Source organism: Suricata suricatta, chromosome 6 (genome assembly GCF_006229205.1).
Source record: "Suricata suricatta isolate VVHF042 chromosome 6, meerkat_22Aug2017_6uvM2_HiC, whole genome shotgun sequence".
Lineage (NCBI taxonomy): Eukaryota > Metazoa > Chordata > Mammalia > Carnivora > Herpestidae > Suricata > Suricata suricatta.
In genome coordinates, this window is record NC_043705.1 from 147648290 (window position 1) to 147666195 (window position 17906).

Sequence of the window (17906 nt, forward strand, 5' to 3'; positions counted from 1 at the left end):
ATTAAGATTCAGTTTTGTAGCCTGACATCTTTCTAACTGCACAGTGGAAATGAATTCAGGAGAGTTTTTAGAATTTCCTCTAAAATGTGCAGCTTGAAGGGCATCACGAACTTCAGAACCCTTGATAGAGAGTGCCGGGGAGAAACTGAGTTTGTTTTGAGTCCTGACTGTGACAGTGGCCAGGGAGCCCCAAGCGCTGGCCCGGCCCACCCGTTGCACCCGCTGGAGTCCGCCTCCGGAGGCCCGGGCAGACCGAAGGGCACCTGCGTGCCCAGCGGGAGGCGGTGGGCTGGGGATGCCACTTACCTCTAGTTAAGAAGAGTGAGGCATTTGGGCAGATACTTGAACATCTGCGAAGCCCCAGAAACGGCCAACTGGAGCCTCTCAGAGACTGCCAACCCCGGCCATCCCGAGGAGTGACCCGGTCCCCTCCCAACGGCCCAGCCAGGAGGCCAGGTCTTCGAGGGTGTGTCACAGGGGGGAGGTGAGCCACCATCCCCACCCAGGCAGCCCCAAACCTGCCCGAGCTGCCTAAAGAGGCCCCTGTGGAAGCAGCGGTGGCCGTCCATAACAGGCGCTTCACAAAGGCAAGTCTGGAGGCCTTGGTGTGTCCTGGCCCCTGGGCCACGGCTCCTCACCACACTTTGTATGACTTTGTCAACTCACTCGTCACATCGCAAACCTCCTAGAAAAGCACTCCTGTCCTCCACAACAAGAAGATGCTCCAAGTCACCTCAGAGAAATGATCTCAATACCACTGGGGCTCACAGTGACCACCAAACAGCCTTGGGCATGAGGATGTAGCCCCGGGGCTAGGGGCTGGGGGCCCTGGGACATGGGGATAGAGCCCCCAGGGCATGGGAATGGGAGCCCCTAGGGCATGGGGATAGAGCCCCAGGGCATAAGGGCACGGAGGCAGAGCGCCCCCCCCCCAGGGGGACAGAGCCCCCGGGGCAAGGGGACGGGAGCCCCCATGGCTCTCAGCTTTGCTCAGAGCACAGACGTTCGGGAAGAGCTCTCCCACTTACAATGAAGTGCTGAACCACCTTCCCGTCTGCGGGCTTTCTTGGCCCCTCACCTAAGGTTCCAGGACCGCCAAGAACCTGGAATCTAAGATTCCAGTACTTCAAGGAGAAAGGGCCCAAGCCAGACATGTGGACACTAGGAAGGAGAACGCAGACAACAGAAGCAGGCTTGAGTGTGGCCCGAGAGAGAGCACAGTGGCCTGCAGCTGTGGAGGCTGGGGACCGGACCCTGCACTGCACACAGCTGCCTGCAGGAGAAAGAAAGTGCTGTCCCCTGAGGGCCTGGGAACACCCCAGTGCAGCTGGGGGAAGGTACACAAAGCTCCTCTGTCCCTGGGGAAGGGGCCCAGACCAAGCTGGGGAGAACACAAGGCCCCCCCACCTGAGATGCAGGACCTTGGCAGCAAGAGGCCAGAGCCTTAGACAGCCTGGGGTGAGGGGCTGCTTCAGCGCAGCCTCTAGACAGCACCTGCCCCCTTGCCTCCTCTGGAAAGCCTGCCAGCCCACAAGACCCTCCTGGTGACCTCCACTGAGTGCCACCCCACGCCGTGGCACCCACCATTCTCTGCCACCCTTCAGAATATTTTGGCAGTAATGTTTTGTGAACTTGTGCCTCCAGCCATGGAAGTCTGGGTGATGGACACCCAGATGGCACCCTTTCAAACCAAAGGAAAAGTGCCTGCTTTAGGGACAAAGACTGGCCTGGGCTGAGTGCTGGGTGAGCTCCAGGCCAGCTGCAAATCCCATTGGGCCATGTCAGAGACAGAAGAGGCAGGTAGCATGGGGACACCCAGGGGTGCATGGGAGAGGGTTGCCCCAGAGGGGTTCTGGGCGTGGCCAATGTGTCGGCCACCAGCCCTCAGGACCAAGCCTGGCTCAGCGGACTCCGTGGCCATACAGTCCAGTGCACTCGGCCTTTCTGTGATGGGACATCTCAGTGTGGCCCCGGATCAGCCCAGACTACCCACGGGGCTCCATGCCCCAGAGCAGAGTGGGCCCCCAGGGTTCTGGGGCATCAGACAGAGGCTGGGAGGCAGCTCCGTGCAGAGCTCTCACACACAGAACAGGCCTTTTGAGCCCAGTAGTGGCCAGAGGGTCCGGAATTCCTGCTCCATGAGAGAAAATGGAGGCCAACCTGGGGGCCCTTGAGCGGGGTCAGGTGCCCAGCTGGAGAATGCACTGGGCAGAGCTGCCTGCAGACCCCTGATCCTTCCCCATGATGGGCTCTCTGGAGGGAGCTGGGGTTGAAGGCAGGCTGAGTCCTCAGGAAAACTGGCCTCTCCCTCCGGGGGCTAGAGAAGGCCAGCAATGCGCAGTGGCCAAACCACACCCCTCAGACACGTCTGATTAATGTGCATCCCGGGCCTTGCCATAATCCTCTCAGGGCCAAGTGTCCCCGCTGGTGCGGGAGCTGGGACAGACCTGGGTTCACATCACCCTAGGACCTCAGCCCTGGCCAGCTGTCCTCACTGCGCCCAAGGTGTTTTGTGCAGAAGTGTTTTGTGATGATGTGCAGAAACTGACCCCCACAGCCTTGGGTAGAGAGCATGGACTCTGCTGTTGGCCGCAGCCCCCACCACTCCTAGTGTCCAGACCTGCCCCCTTTACACATTTCTCTTACCCGCTCCCAAAGACATGTCTGATTTGGTAAGAAGTTCAGACTTAATTCAGGCTGTGACAGCAGTCATGGGCCCAGAAAGAGGGTGGTGACACCCACATTTCTTCACCAGGAACTGAGCCAGGACACGTGGAGAATAAGGCCTGGCTGGGGGCACCGGATGTTGGCGAGCACCCACCCCCAGCTACTGCGAGGGCCTGACACACCAGGGACCCCTTGTGCAGAGGAGCTGGCCGGGGCCACAGTGTGCTCAGGACAGACAAACTACAACACGGAAGGATGGCCACCCAACGCTCACATGGGTTAACCGGGGAGCATGGCCGCCTGGGCTCAGCCTGGGTCCTGCTTCCTCACAAAGCAGAGTTGCCTGCTCCTCTGGAGCCCTGAGGCTGTGGGGAAGCTGGGCAGGGGAGGCCCAGCCTCCGACCCTTCGGCAGAGACCTCTGGTCCATCGGCATCCGGTGCCCGCCCCAAGACAGGAGGTGTGAACTGGCCCATCCCAGGAAAGTGGGGTGAGACTCAGGTGAGCCTGAAGCGGGCCTGGTGATGCGCAACTGCGCACAGAGGGACAGGGGAGAGTCCTACCTTGGAAGAAGCTCTTCACCCTGAGGTAGCTGACGCTGAGGCGCAGTACGGAAAGCTTGTCCAGCTTAGACACGACGTCGGGGGGAAGCGGGAGCAGGCTGGCCAGGTGGTCCAACTCGGCGTTGAGGCGGTCCCGGTGTCGCTTGGAGGGGTTCGACTTCTCAGCCCCCGTGGCTGGCCTCCTGTGGGGAAGCAACTGCCGTCAGACTTAGGGTTCCCCACGAGGGGCTGCCACCCCTTGGGGCATAAACCTATGCCCAGAAGTGACCTTATGGCGCCAATCAGCTTCTAAATGGGAACAGGTGCTGAGAAGGCCCCTTCCTGATACTGTGCACACAGGGTCCATTACCAGCAAGGGCGCTCAGAGGGGCGCCTGGGGGCTCACTGGGTCAAGTGTCCGGCTTCGGCTCAGGTCATGATCTCACAGTTCGTGGGTTCAAGCCCCACATCGGGCTCTGTGCCGACAGCTAGCTGAGAGCCTGGAGCCTGTCTGGATTGTGTCTCCCTCTCTCTCTCTGACATTCCCCTCTCACGTTCTCTCTCTCTCTCAAAAATAAATAAAACATTAAAAAATTAAAAAAAGAAAAATTAAGTATTAAAAAAAAAAAAAAGAAAGGGTGCTCAGAGACAGAGAGCCGGCCTCCCTGGACGCGGCTGCAGGCAGACTGTGTGGCTGCAGCACACTTCTTGGCCTCTCTGTGCTAACTGTCCCCCAAGTGTAAGGAGGACCCCTGGCCCCAGGCTGCATGTGCTCAGCCTCTTTCAGGCTTTTTTAAAACACATGACCTTTTCAATCCAGGTGTGACTGATGTCTCTGAGCCTCAGTTTCTCCTCTGCACTGAAGGGCTGACAGGGGCTGCGGAGAGGGGAACAGAGGACCTGGGCGCTGTCCCACCTGCCCCTCCGAGGCCCTGAAGTCATGGGCCGGGCCTCTGTGAGGTGGCTGGTGCCCTGGGTTCCGACTCCCCTTGCCCCACAACAGGCCTGCTCTCCCCCACAAGGCGGACCCCCTGCCCAGGGCTTCCCTGTCCACCATCTCTGCAGAGGGCAGAACTGACCTCCCTCATCTGACCCTCTTACCAGATCCCCCTATGACAGACCCCCCCCCCATGACCCCATTCCCTCCTCACAGGAACCGCTCCATACAGACCCTTCCTACTCATCACCCACACAACAGCATCTGAACTTAAAACGCCAGCCAGAGTGGGCGGAGCAGCCAGCAGGACGGGCTGCGGGCAGGCACTGGACCCAGCTCTGGCTCCAGATGAAACTACCCACTCAGCACTTCCTCGTTCTGCCTCCAGAAGCCCCTGGTAACTGTAGCTGCCTTCTGTCCCTTCGGCTCTGCCTGTTCTAGACATTTCACACACGTGGGGCCACGTAGTGTGAGACGCACCATGTCTGGTTTCCTCAGCTAGCATCGTGTTCCCAAGTATCTGTGGTGTGGCATTTATCCAAACGCCGTCCCTTCTTCTGGGTGAGTCACACTCTGTCGTGGGGATGGACCACATTGGCTCACCTGTTCACCAGCCCATGGGCATCTGGCCAGCTGCCACTCCATGGACATTGTACATAATGCTGAATAAGCCTAAGACATTTCCAGTCCTTTTGGAATGGGCGTGGGTCAGTGGCCCCTCCAGCGGGGCCAGGGTGGTCCCTTCATCTAACCTTCAGAGGAACTGCCAGATCAGCGCTGTGCCTGAAGATGTCACCACCAGGTGAGGCTGCAGTGCTCCACACCCTCGTGGACACACTTGTTTCCTTCCTTGTAGAACAGTCATTTTCGCAGGTGAGAGGTGGCATCTCACTGTGGTCTGATTTGTATTACCCATGTTCGTTGGCCATCTGTGCATCTTCTTTGGAGAAATGTCTCCCCAAGTCCTTTGCCCATTTTTTAATTGGGTTATTTGTCTTTTTAATGTTGAGTTATAGGAGTTATTTTTATATTCTAGATACAAGCCCTTTATCAGATACATAACTTACAAATATTTCTCCTATATCTTTGCTTATTTTTTCACTCTGCTGCTGGACAAAATTTAAACCAGCAGGAGGCCTGGAGATAAACTGAGCAGCTCCAGTGTGGGCTGGTACCTTCTAGCTACTTCTAGCTAGAGCAGAGCCCCCAACCCCAAGTCAGTGAAAGACACCTGAGGCCTCCCCAAAGGCAGACCAGCACTCGGGGCAGGGAGACAGTCGGAGACCGGCAGATGGCCCTGCTGAAACCTCACCTCTGTGTAGAGCTGGGGGAGCTGCCTGCCTGTCTCCCCAGACAGCCTGTGCTATGATCGCTGCACCCCCCAATGGGGCACCTGGGGGCAGGACACTAGGCTGCAGGAGAAACAGGCATTGGAAGAGCCCCTTCAGAGTTTCTCACAACACGGCTGCCCTTGAGGCATCTCCACCACCCCACTCCCCAGCCCCCTGGGCCAGAGCAGGAACCACGCCACCCCACACCCAGGGGCACGAGAGGGGCCGGGGGTTGAGGGGCCCTCAGGCTCTAAGTTCCAAGTCCCTGGGCAGAGGCTTAGCAGCAGGTGATGGGGACAAGGCACAGGACGAGCACAAGAGGAGCCACCGCTGGCTCTGATGGAAGCCCTGTGGCACCAAAAGTGTAAAGCGCCTGGAGCGCACCTGGCAGCGCCCCCTGTGAGCCGATCTCTAGATTCTGTGTGATCACGCTTTTTATAGAAATTCACGCATTGATTCTAAAGTTTACATGGAAATGCAAAGGACCAAGAATAACCAATTAAGGAAGAACAAAATCGGGGGACTTACCCTTTTGATTTTAAGCTTTCCATAAATCTACAACGTTCAAGATGGTTTGTACTACAGAAAAGATAGAAATATAGAACCATGGAACAGAGTAGAAATAAACCACATATTTCTGGATAATTCATTTGATAAAGATATTAGGGTAGTTCAATAGGGAAAGAAAGTCCTTTCAATAAAGGGGCTGGTCAACTGGATACCCATGAAAACAGGCGGGCACCAACCCTCACCTCACATAATTCCCCCCAATGAACTCAAAGTGGATCACAGACCTAAATCTATAGCCTCTTATAAAACTTCACAAGAAGATACATAAAATCTTTGAGACCTTGGGATAGTCCCAGGACTCTCAGAATACACACACACACACACACAGAGAAAATCATAAAAGAAAAAAATGGATAAACTGATCTTCATCAGTATTTTTAAAATGTCTTTTGAAAATCACCATTAAGAAACTGAAAAAGCAGAGGGTGCCTGGCTGGCTCAGTCAGTGGAGTGTGTGACTCTTGACGTCAGGGCCATGAGCCGAGCCCCATACCAGGCATAGAGATTACTTTTATAAAATTTATTTATTTATTTATTTATTTATTTATAATGTTTATTTACTTTTGAGAGACAGAGCATGAGTGGGGAAGGGACAGAGCGAGACAGAATCTGAAGCCCCCGATATGGGGCCCGAACTCATGGACCATGAGATCATGACCTAAGTCAACGTCAGATGCTCAACCGACTGAGCCACCCAGGTGCCCCTAGAGATTACTTTAAAAAAAAAAAAAAGAAAGCAAAATGAAAAGGTAAACCATAGATTGGGGGGGTTATGTCCACAAGAACTTGTATCCAGAATATGTAACGAAGTTCTAAAATTTAGTAAGAAGACCGCAGAGAAGCTACACAGATGGCCAACAAGCTCAGGAACAGATGCCCAGCGCCCACTGGGAAGGAGGCAGGTCAAAGCCGGGGCGCGGCCGCATCACTGCCCGTCGGAGAGCTGGAGACAAGGCAGAGGAGCTGGCTCCCCTGTGCTGCTCCCGGGAGTGTAAGCCGCACCGCTGCTTTGGAAAAGAGCCGGTTGGGGTCCTAAAAGTTAACGCACGTCTACTGTATTGAGTCAAAAATCCCACTCCTAGATGTCTACCCAAGAGAAACGACTGTGTGTAAACCTTCATGGCAGCTCTACCTGCAATGGCCCGAACCTGGGAAGCACCTGAATGTCCATCTGTGGGTGAACAAACCAAGTGGTGCATCCAGACAGGGGAGCGCTACTCAGCGGCAAACAGGAGCACACTCGGTGCACACAAACTGTGGATGGACCTCAAGATAAGGCCGAGGGAAAGAAGCCCAACAAAATGGTGTGATTCCATTTACAGAAAATTCCAGAAACACTAGGCAGGCTACAGGACAGAGCACACCAGGCTGCCTGGATGGAGGTGAAGGTGGGGACGGCAAGCACAAGGACACTCTGGGTATGACCTGAGGGTCAGTGACCTTGATTTTGGTGATGTTCCGCGGGGCTTACACACGTCAAACCCGACCAAACCGCCTGTTTAAACACGTGCAGTTCCATATCCTTCAGCTACAGCCCGATAAGGAAAAACACCTCCAGGAGCTCAATGTGCCATTCCTCACTCAACACGGCAGCGTATTCGCCAGAACGAACGCTGTCCGGCACACACGGGCGGGACTCAGCCCACCACTGCCCCGCCCCGGACCCCGGCACGGACACTCAGCCGCCTCCCGCCTGCCCTTTGCCGGCAGAGCCAGGGAGGCCCAGGTGGCCACACAACCAACTCAGACGGTAAACTCACTTTCCAAAGTCCAGCCTCTCAAGCCTCTGCTGCCTGCCCCGGGCGGTGGCTGCACTCCTGCAGACCTCTCACATAGCCCTGCGCCGACGGGGCCCAGGCGGGCAGCCTGGGTCACAGAAACGCAGGCCCAAACACAGAGCCTTATAGACACATGCTCATACTCATTCAAACAGAGCTATCGCATACACAGACACACACATGCACATGTACACCCCAGAAACCCAGCCCACAGTGCACAGGCTGCAGGACCCCCTTGGAGGAGCCAAAGGTAGCCCCTGGGCTCTGGGAACGGCACCCTGCTGGCCGCACAACCGGCAGCTCCAAACCCGTTATTCCCGCCACCCTGGCAGAATTCACACCTCATTGTCCTGAACGCCACCGGCCCAGCAGCGGCCACAGGTAGGGCCACAGGTTCCTTTCTCTACTCTGTAAACCTCCCAGAGGCCCACAGACAGGGGAAATAAGCCCCACACAGTGTCCTTCATGTGTGGCAGAACTCAGAAAGTGTGTGGGTGTGTCCTTGTGATGACAGGTTTCACCAGGGCAGAGAGGAGATCTGGTGCTCACCGAAAACCACGGTGACACCTCAGACCCCTGTGTTGACTTCTAGCCCAAAGGAGTCCGTCAGCTGCCGTCTTGCCTTGGAGTCAAAGTCAGGAAAGCAGCCCAAAGCCACTAAGACAGGCAACAGCGGGTGTCCAGGTGCACAGAGAACCAGCCCCAGGCGCCCAGTCTCATGCTGCCTCTGCAAGCCCCTCTGCCCATCCGGAAGACTCCGCAAAACCTCTCCCTCACTTACTTTGTTTCTAAAATTCACTCCTTTCAATGTAAATGCAAATACCTCCCTCGTTAATCAGGAACAATCAACAAAAACAGAAGATGTGATACTTTACTGTTTCTGAATGGGCTTCCTTCTTTTCCTTCCGGCATACATGCACTCCCCTGGTGGAATCATCATTTCTGGCCCTAAAAAAAAGGGGGGAGCATAAAGTTCGTTATGTTGAAGAGAGCCCAGTGCCTGCACGACTCCCCAGACCACCAAAGGCAGCAACACCGGCCAAGGTCGGCTGTGTCTCTCATCACGGAGTCAACACTGACCCCACGCTGGGGGTCGCGCTCCTCATCGCCAACCAAACAAGATGACTTGAGGCTCTTCCAGCACAAAGCCTACCTATGGGAACCACTCCCACCCCATTCCCCTCAGCAGGGAGATGCTGAAGGGCCAGGTGAGGTCACACAGCCTTGGCCATGACACCTCCCCTGTGACCAGCCGCATCAGGGCCCCCGGCCTGCCCTGAGGATCTGAGTCACTGTGCTCACACAGAGTAGCTTACAGTGGTTAGACACCCTGAGCCTGTCCTCAGAAAGCAGAAGCTGGTTAGCATCCGTGAGCAGGAGACACAGCCAAGGTTCTAAGGGACAGTCTGCTGCGTCAGACGGGGCTGTTTCTCTCCCAGGAGCTGTGTGCACCTCGCTCGGTGGTGTCTGTGGCGGCCTTCCTCCTCTTCCCATCCCTCTTTATGGCCCTGTGCTTCCGAGCCAACCGGCTTCCTCTTCTGTACATTAAGACTGTGCACTCAGCTCCAGAGCACTGGACTTTCTCTTCGGCACTGACTCACAGCTGCACCAAGCCCAGCTGCACGTACCCACCGGCAGTGCTGGACACGGCCCGTGTCTGAGAGTAGGTAGTTAAGGAGTAGTCGGAGGCCTGTGCCCCGGGGCTGGCCAGCTCAGCCGTCACTTCAAGGAGGGCATCAGAATCTTGATTCGTCCATGCAGTGAGGCTATGTGGACCCTCACAAACATCCTGCGCACTGGCCACTCACTGCTAGGCACTGGGCCAACAGACTTGGAGAGGGGGTGAGGAGCCCTCGCCTGGCCCCAAGAAGAGGTAGACCCAACATACAACGTTCACTCCGTGCGTGAGGGGCCATGAGAACACCGGAAATGTGTAACAAATGTGCTTTAAGTTTAAGAAGCACACTTTGAATATAAAGCTGTAAGTAGGAAAAGTAAGTGGATAAGAAAGATATGCCATGGAAACAGCAATCTAAAGAAACTAGGATAGCTACGTGACTAAGACAAAGATATAACCAGGGACAAGGAGGGGTGCTCCACGAAGACCCCGCAGCCCTGCACGTGGACACACCTGCACACTACGTGGGGTGAACAGATGACTTATCAGAGACTTCAACACTCTTGTTTCAGTCATCAACACAATAAGTAAACTGAAAACCAGAAAGGACCTAGAATACCCAAACAGTCACAGACTCAAACCACAGAACTCCCCAGCCATTCTGTGCACAGGGGACATTCACCAAGAGAGACCGAATTCTGGGACTCGGAACAGTCCTGAACAAATTTAAGAGCACAGAAATCATACAAAGTTATTCTGTGATAATAATGGGATTAAAAATATGGAAAATTCCCAGATATTTGGAAAGCAACATGCTTCTATATAACTATGGGTCAAAAAGAGAGTGTCAAAGAAATGTAAAGTATTTTGAACTAAATTAAAATGAAAACACAACAGAACAGATTTTGTGGGACACGTCTGAGCAATACCTTAATGGACACTGAACAGAACTAAGCTTTTATATCAGGAAATAAAGACCTCAAAGAATCTAAGCTTCCACTTTGGTAACTAGAAAAGGAGCAAATAAATCCAAATCAAGAGAAAGACAGAAATAATAAAGAAGAAAAATCAATGAAACTTAAATAGAAGAGAAAAAATGATGAAATCAAAAGTTGGTTCTTTGAAAAGATTAACAAAACAGATAAACCTCTAACCAGATTGGTCAAGACGTAGAGAAGACACAAATGACCAAAATCAGGAATGAAAGGGGATCATCACTACAGATCCCACAGACATTAGAAAGAAAACAAGAGTCTATGACTAGGAACTTACTTGTGCCCCCGAAATCCATACGTTGGAGCCCTAATCCTCCATTGGAGGGAATGCCTTTAAGGAAGTGATTAAGGTTAAATAAGGTCATTAAAGTGGAGACCTGACTTGTTAGAACTGCTGCCCTATCAGAAGAGGAAGAGACCCCAGGGGTCTTTCTTCACTGTGTGTATGGAAGACCACAGAAGAGAGAAAACCAAGAAGAGAGCTCTCCCTGGAAACCAAATCTGCAGCATGGGAAGGTCATGGAGAAGACGTGCCTGGCAGCTAAACTGTGAGCTGGACCCAGGTCCTCATCCCCTTCCCTGTCCTTAGATGTAGGTTCCACTCATCTTTCCTGCTTCCAGAGGCTGGTCCAAGGACACAGCCTTGAGACGGGGATGCGGGGTGGAGAACACGTGCACAGGATACATGGCTGAGCCCAGTTACAGCCTCTTTATAAGCGTATGAGCCTTGGCCAGAGGGAATGGGGTCCGCTCATCTTCCTGTCACAGCTTTCACACGCAAGTTCTCTTTGCTTATTAAAACCGCTCCTACCAATGTGGAGTGGCCGCCTCTTTCGTGGTCCCTCCCTGCCCTCCACAAACAGGGGCTAGTTTCAGAATACACCTGGGAAGCTCCTGAGGAATTTGCAAAACCAGTAAGCAGGCACCTGGATCCTGGACTTCCAGCATCCAGAACTATGAGAAGTAAATGTGTGTGGTTTAGGTCACCCAGTGTGTGCATTTTGTTATGGCGGCCCGAGCCGACTGACATAGGTACTGTCCCCACAAGTCCGACAATTTAGATAAAACAGACCAACTCCTTGAAAAACACAATCTACCAAAACTCACTCAAGAAAATAACTGGTCTGGTCCTACATCTATTCCAACAATAAAAAAGTAAATACACACACACACACACACACACACACACACACACACACACAACAACAACCAAAAAACACCTAGGTCCTGGTGTTCTTAAATTCTACTAGTTTAAGAAAAAAGTAATAATACCAATTCTCCGAAACCTCTGCCAGAATATTTAAGTTAAGATTGAAAACTGAAAACCCATTTTTAAGTTCAGAATTACCCTGATACAAAAACCAAAGGCATTTCAAGAAAACTACAGACTGATATCCCCCCATGAACAAAGACACAAAAATCCTCAATCAGATATTAGCAAAAGGAATCCAGCAACACAAACAGGGCAAAACATCACCATAGGTGAGGTTTGTCCAAGAATTCAAGGCTGCTTCGACACCAAAAAAACTGATCATTGCAATTCACTACATTAATAAGCTAAAGAAAAAATATATGACCATCTTCTACATGCAAAAGGGTATTTAACAAAATCCAATCCATTCGTAGTAACAAAACACTCTCATTAAGCTGAGAATAGAAGAGAACTGCTCTGATAAAGGGCATCTACAGAAATGCCTGCGCCAGCATCACAGCCCACAGTGGGAAACGGGGCTCATCCTCGGAGGTCACAAGCAAGGCCCCTCACTTCCCTCACTAGCCCGCACCACATGTGTGTCCTAGTCGGGCAATGAGGTGAGGAAAAGCAAAGCCAGAACATGGGAAAGGAAGGGACCAAACTCTATCCCCAGACAAACCCTAAAAAGTTTACTAAGATAAATCTCTTATAATAATTGAGCTCAGCAAGGTCAAAAGAGCAACATACAAAAGCTAGATGTGTTTTTGTAGACTAGCAATGAACAATCAGAACACAGATTTTTAAAAAGTGTACCATTTACAATAGCACCAAAATAAAAGTGAAATACTTAGGTATTTCAAGAAGTTCACTATGTGTATGACTGGGGCTCTAAAGAGTAGGAGGTTATAGAAGGCGACAGAAAGAAATTTAATAAACGGTAGAAATTTATCCAAACATAAAACTTACAGATTTAAGAAGGCCAATAAGCTCCAAGCACAGAAACATAAAAAACATTACAGCAAGGCCAACCCTAATCAAGTTTCTCATAACCAGTGACATATAGAACGAGGTTCAAGGCCAGTGGGGAGAACAGCCAGCAGGCACAGAGGAGCAGAGGTGAGCGTGGGAGCAGGTGCCTTGTCAGGAAAGTGCAGACGGTGGAGCCACCATGTCGTTAAAGGTCAGAGAGAACAATCCTGAAACTTAGAATTCCACACCCTCTGAACACAGCTTTCAAAACTGAAGGCCAGAGACTCTGCAGACAAACAAGAGCTGAAAGGACTCACTGCCAGCTGACCCACACTGTGAGAAATGTGAAAGGGTGTCTTCAGGCCAAAGGAAAACGATACCAGATGGTAACATGGGTCCACACAACGGAACAGGAGGCCCAGGAAGCAGGGGCTGCTGGGTACAAAACCAAGGGCTGTCCTTACCATTTAAATGTCTTTACAAGATAATTGTTTAAACGACAGGATAATAACGTATCGTGGGGTTTATGACACACGTACCTGTCGGGGGAGCTGTGGCGCCCAGGCCAGGAGGGAGGACAGAAGGACCCCGGGCGCGGTTCCCATTCGCTGTTCCCGAGCGGTATACTCGTGCCCAAAAGTTGTGCCAGGCATCCACTTCCTGCCCCCATGCTCCACATCCACCCCTCCTTGCTCGTTCCGTGTGCAGGCAGACCCGGCCAGCACTTCTTTAGAGTGGCACAGTGTGGCACCTGCCGGTGGAGGCCCCGGAGGGACTTTGCAGGAATAAGGGGCTCTGGTCCCAGGGCTTCAGATTTTACTTTGTTCCTGTTTTCCACCACCAGAGGCAGGAAACTCAGTGTCCTTCTTCACCAGCCAGGGGGCTGACTATACCCTCTCCAGGCCTGAGGACCATGTCCAAGTGCATGCTTTCAGCATGTTCTGCCAGCCCTGGAGTACCCTTCAGAGTCCTCTTTCCACCCTTCCAGCCACTCCCCTGTGGTAGATAATTCTTCCTCAAACACAAAGTTAACTTAAAAACACAAGAGCTGATTTTAAGTCACATACTAAAACCATGACTTGTCAGGGACTTGCTCCTGTGTAATCTGGGAGCCTAATGAAACCGGACCTTTCAATGTTGAGAGCTGCCCATCTGCGCTGGGTGATGACTAAGCTGGGCTCCTCATAAAATTCTCATCCCTTTTGTCAAAGATTTGAAATTCTCCCTAAGAAAAAGTTTTTTTAAAAAGCATTAAAAAGAGGAAAAACGTGGTAAAATGAGAAGAGACTCTATAGTGCAAGGCCATTCGATGGGAAAGAAGAGTGTCTTCAACAAATGGGTAAACTGAGCACCAACGTGCAAGAGAATGAAGTTGTTTCCTGACTCACACCATATGAAAAAGTAACCAAAATTAAGACCTGAGTATAAGAGCTAAAATTATAAAATTCTCAAGGATAACATGGGCCTCTATCTTCATGACTCTAAATTTGGCAACAGATTCTTAGATATGTCACCAAAGGCACAAATAAAAAAGTTTGAAAAAAGCACTGGACTCCATCAAAATTAAAAGCCTGTGTTCCAGAGGGCACCATCAAGACAGCGAAAAGACAACCCACAGAATGGAAGAAAGTATTTGCAAATTATGCATCCGATAAGTGTTCTATTCAGGACATACAAAGAATTCTTACAACTCAACAACAACAAAAAGACAAACAGTCCAATTAAAAACGGGCAAAGGACTTGAACAGACATTTCTCCAAAGAAAATACACAAATGGTCAAAAAACATATGAAAAGATGCTCAACATCATTAGTCACCAGGAAAATGTAATCAAACCCACATGAGACAGCATTTCGCTCCCGCACGAGGACGGCTACCAACAAAACCAAGGGCAAGAGTTGGTGAGGGCGTGGGGCAGCTGGGAGGCCATGGCCACTCGTCAGTGAAGACGGCTGAGCGCTGCAGAGAGGGCGCGGCGGCTCCTCGAAGAGCTCGAGTTCCCATGCGCCCCGGCAAACTCCACTCCTCAGCGGGAGTTCAAGAGAACTGAAACAGACATGCAAACAAAATCCGGCACACAGACGCTCAACCCTTCGTTATTCACAAATAGCCAAAAAGTGTAAACAACCCGAAAGCCCACCGATGAACGGACAGGCCAAGTGTGGGCTATGCCCACGGTGGAGTACTACTCAGTCATGTAGAGGAGCGGGGCTCTGATGAGCCTTGAAGATACAGCAAAGAAGACAGACATGGAAAGTCATGTGCTGGCTCCATATACATGAAATGTCCAGAACAGGCCAATCCACAGACAGAAAGTAGATCAGTGGTTGCCAGGGCTGGGGAGGAAGGGATGGGGAATGACTGCTGAATGGGTACAGAGTTCACATTTGGGGTGAAGAAGATGTTTTGGAAGTAGACAGAGGTGGTAGGTGCCCAACTCTGGTAATACACTAAATAAATGCACTGCACAATAGAGTTTCAAATGGTTACTTTTAGGTTATGTTCATTTTACCTCAATGAAAAGCACAACATGAATTTATATGTCAATACAGGTTAAGTTCTGAGAGTGGTGAGAAAGACGGAAAACAGCAGGGAGAAGTGGATGGCGCACACTGAATCAGCCTGAGAACGTTCTGCACAGAGGGAGCGGACATGAGTGACAGCTGCAGGAGCCTGGGGGGCACATGTGTGTTTCGGAGCTGCCAGGGATGGTGTGGGGGAGCGCAGGAGAGTTCTGGAGTGTGTGCAGGGAGGAGGCCACAGGCTGGAGCAGGAAGAGATGGATGGATGCTTCCCCCTTCTCAGCCTCACCCTGTGCCACGGCCGCCATGCTTGCAATTCTCTGGGAAGCCGGGTCGGGCCCTCGGTGGCTGGAGGCCAGAGTGCAAGGTCATCATCCCAGGTCTGGCCCCAGCCTAGGGGACAACAGGCCAGGGACGGTCCCTTGCACCCCGAAAGGGGCCAAGCGTTCAGCAGCCCACACAGCCACCCACGAAGTCAAAGGTGAAGGAGACCCCATCCTCAGCACCATCATTTCCCCAACGAGCCCCAAGCCAGGAGCAGAGATGGTGTGGGGGTGGAGGAGATGAGGAAGGCGCCAGGGACACTCCTGTAGGGGGCGGCACAGACCCCCCCCCTTATCCTTCCCCCAAAGCCCTTTTCCACAAAGCAGGAGCTGGAACAGCATCCAGGCCCCAAGGCCTGCACGTTCCCCAGCCTCGCACACGGCCCGCCGGCTCGCCCCACAAAGCCACGTTCTCTCTCTGTGTCTCCATCTCAGCATTCGGAACCCAAAAAATACAGATTATGGCAAAAAGCACCAAGAGCAGATAAATGCTCTCCAGGTGCCCCCCATTGGGGCTTGTGTGGAAGAAATCAAAGGAGTCAGCCCACTGACAGCCCCCCAACCCCCGCCACAGACCTTGCTGGAAAAACCACAGTTTGGGGTTCCGTCTGTGCTGAGGATTTCTGCCCGAGGAACCCTGTATCTAGGAAGTGGACAGTATGACAGTAAGCTGCTCCATTTTACTAAATACTTGTGCCCTCTCCTCAAAAAGATGAAGCCTCCATCGGATTGGACCAAACTCCTGGAAGAAATGCCCCTCTGAGGCAAGACACAGGTCTCTGCCTCGGATGCAGATGCCTTGTTGGGACGCCGGGGGGCGGGAGCAGGAGACCCTCCACACTGGGTTCCTCGTGCCTGTGGTTGGCCTGGGCCAGGGTCTCCCCGCAACCATGGCCATTGCTGGCGTGGGTGGCAGACAGGGGCCTGGGCCTCACAGGGGAACACGCAGGTGTGAGCTGGGCCCACCAGGGTGGTTTGTGGGGCCTCCTTCCCTGCTAAGTCTGAGCTGACTATGGGTTCTTTCGAGAAACCCGAGCTTTTGCAAGAATCTTTCTCTTATGGTAAGAGTAATGGCTGTTCAAAAATTAAACCTCCTCCCCATCATTCGTGTCCGGGTGGGTGTCCCCAGCCATCTCCCCAGAGGCACACTCTGCTGTGGAGCCGCACCACGAGGTCTGAGTCCAAACTCCAGCAGTTACCGGCAAAGTCCTTATCCATAAATGAGGTGAATGCAGGCCACGGGCCCCTGCAGGGGTGCCACTGATGACACAGCTGCGCGTGTCGGGGCGGCTCTGCCCTCTGGCCCCTCACCAGGAGTGGAGACGGCCTGCACACCACCACAGGGCCTCCTCCTAATGGTGGGTGCTAAGATGCCACCGTGACAGGGCTCCCACTCAGGAGCCTGAAGAAGCCAGACATGATCCCTAATGGCGGACGCTGGGCAGAGGCTGTCCAGGCTTAGGGGGTGGTCTCTACTGAGGCTGCCTGAAAAGGTCACATCAGGCTGCTGACCAGGCCAAGGAAAGGCCGAGTACCCAACTGTCAAGGGTCCAGGGCCTGGGGACAGATGTCCCAGGCACACGCTTAAGCACCCCCTTTTCAGCAAGCCCCTCCAGGACTATCTGTAGCTTCTCAGAGGCCGTGTAAGTCACAGGGGCTTCCCCCACCCCCACGAGGATACTCGGGGCAGCCGAAACTGAAGGCCCACTGGACCATCCCACAGGGGGAGACACCTCCCAGACCCAGACCCGGGGAACAGAGAGGAGGAAGGACCCGAGAGCAGAGCAGCCCAAGGCCTCTGGCCTCTGAGCCGGACCCGTCCCCTGTGGGTGGCCCCTTCCCCAATGGGAGTCACAGTGGGAACACAGGGTCAGTAGGTCCCTGATGGTCTGTGCCGCTCGCAGTGGATCCACGATCAGGGATTTTGACCACTCGAACTAAGACTTTTGGGAAAAAAACTTTCTTGGTGCCGCTAACTGAAACCGAGCGAATTCCTGGAACACGGGCCCTTCCGCCCTTCCCAAGTGTGGACACCAACCCCGGGGCTCCTGGCGGAAGGAGAGCGTCGAGCTGTGCCGCCCCGGCTCCCGGGGACCCCACCGTGGGCCCTCCTCCACGCGTTGCCCTCGGGAGGGCTCAGGCGACCAGGGCAAAGCCCCCTGCCAGCATCTGCCCCCCCAAAAAAAGCTACTGAAAGAAACTGGACCAAGAGCAAAGGGCAACTAATCCAACTGCCCAAGGCGGTGGGTCACAGGCAGGAGGTTCCGTTCACGGCTCGCAGGGGACGGGAGACTGAGGGACCACAAGCAGTGGAAGAGGGCCGGCCCCGCTCAGAAGTCCCGCTGGCGTTTTTAGTTCAGAAACGGCCCGTCGGACCCCAGGGCCTGCCGCCGCGAGGACGGGGCGGAGGAGGGCCCCGCACGACGGCCGCGCGGGCAGAGCGGGGCCGGCGGAGCGCGGC

The 17906-nt window shown here is 53.2% G+C and overlaps 1 protein-coding gene across 5 annotated transcripts in view; it reads right to left on the reverse strand.

Annotated features, from left to right (window-relative positions):
- AHRR (aryl-hydrocarbon receptor repressor) overlaps window positions 1–17899 on the reverse strand; it is a 69765-nt gene extending 51866 nt beyond the window's left edge. For 3 of the 5 annotated variants that reach the window (XM_029941128.1, XM_029941129.1, XM_029941124.1), the window contains exons 1-3: window positions 17889–17899; window positions 8699–8773; window positions 3229–3410 (exon numbers count right to left, since the gene is read on the reverse strand). In XM_029941128.1, coding sequence (XP_029796988.1) covers window positions 3229–3410; window positions 8699–8763 — 247 coding nt within the window. In that variant the 5' untranslated portion in view covers window positions 8764–8773; window positions 17889–17899. Of the gene's footprint in view, window positions 1–3228; window positions 3411–8698; window positions 8774–8903; window positions 8960–17651; window positions 17808–17888 lie in introns of those variants that run through there. The other 2 variants (XM_029941126.1, XM_029941127.1) reach the window with 2 other exon arrangements.
- Between the last annotated feature and the right edge of the window lie 7 nt (window positions 17900–17906).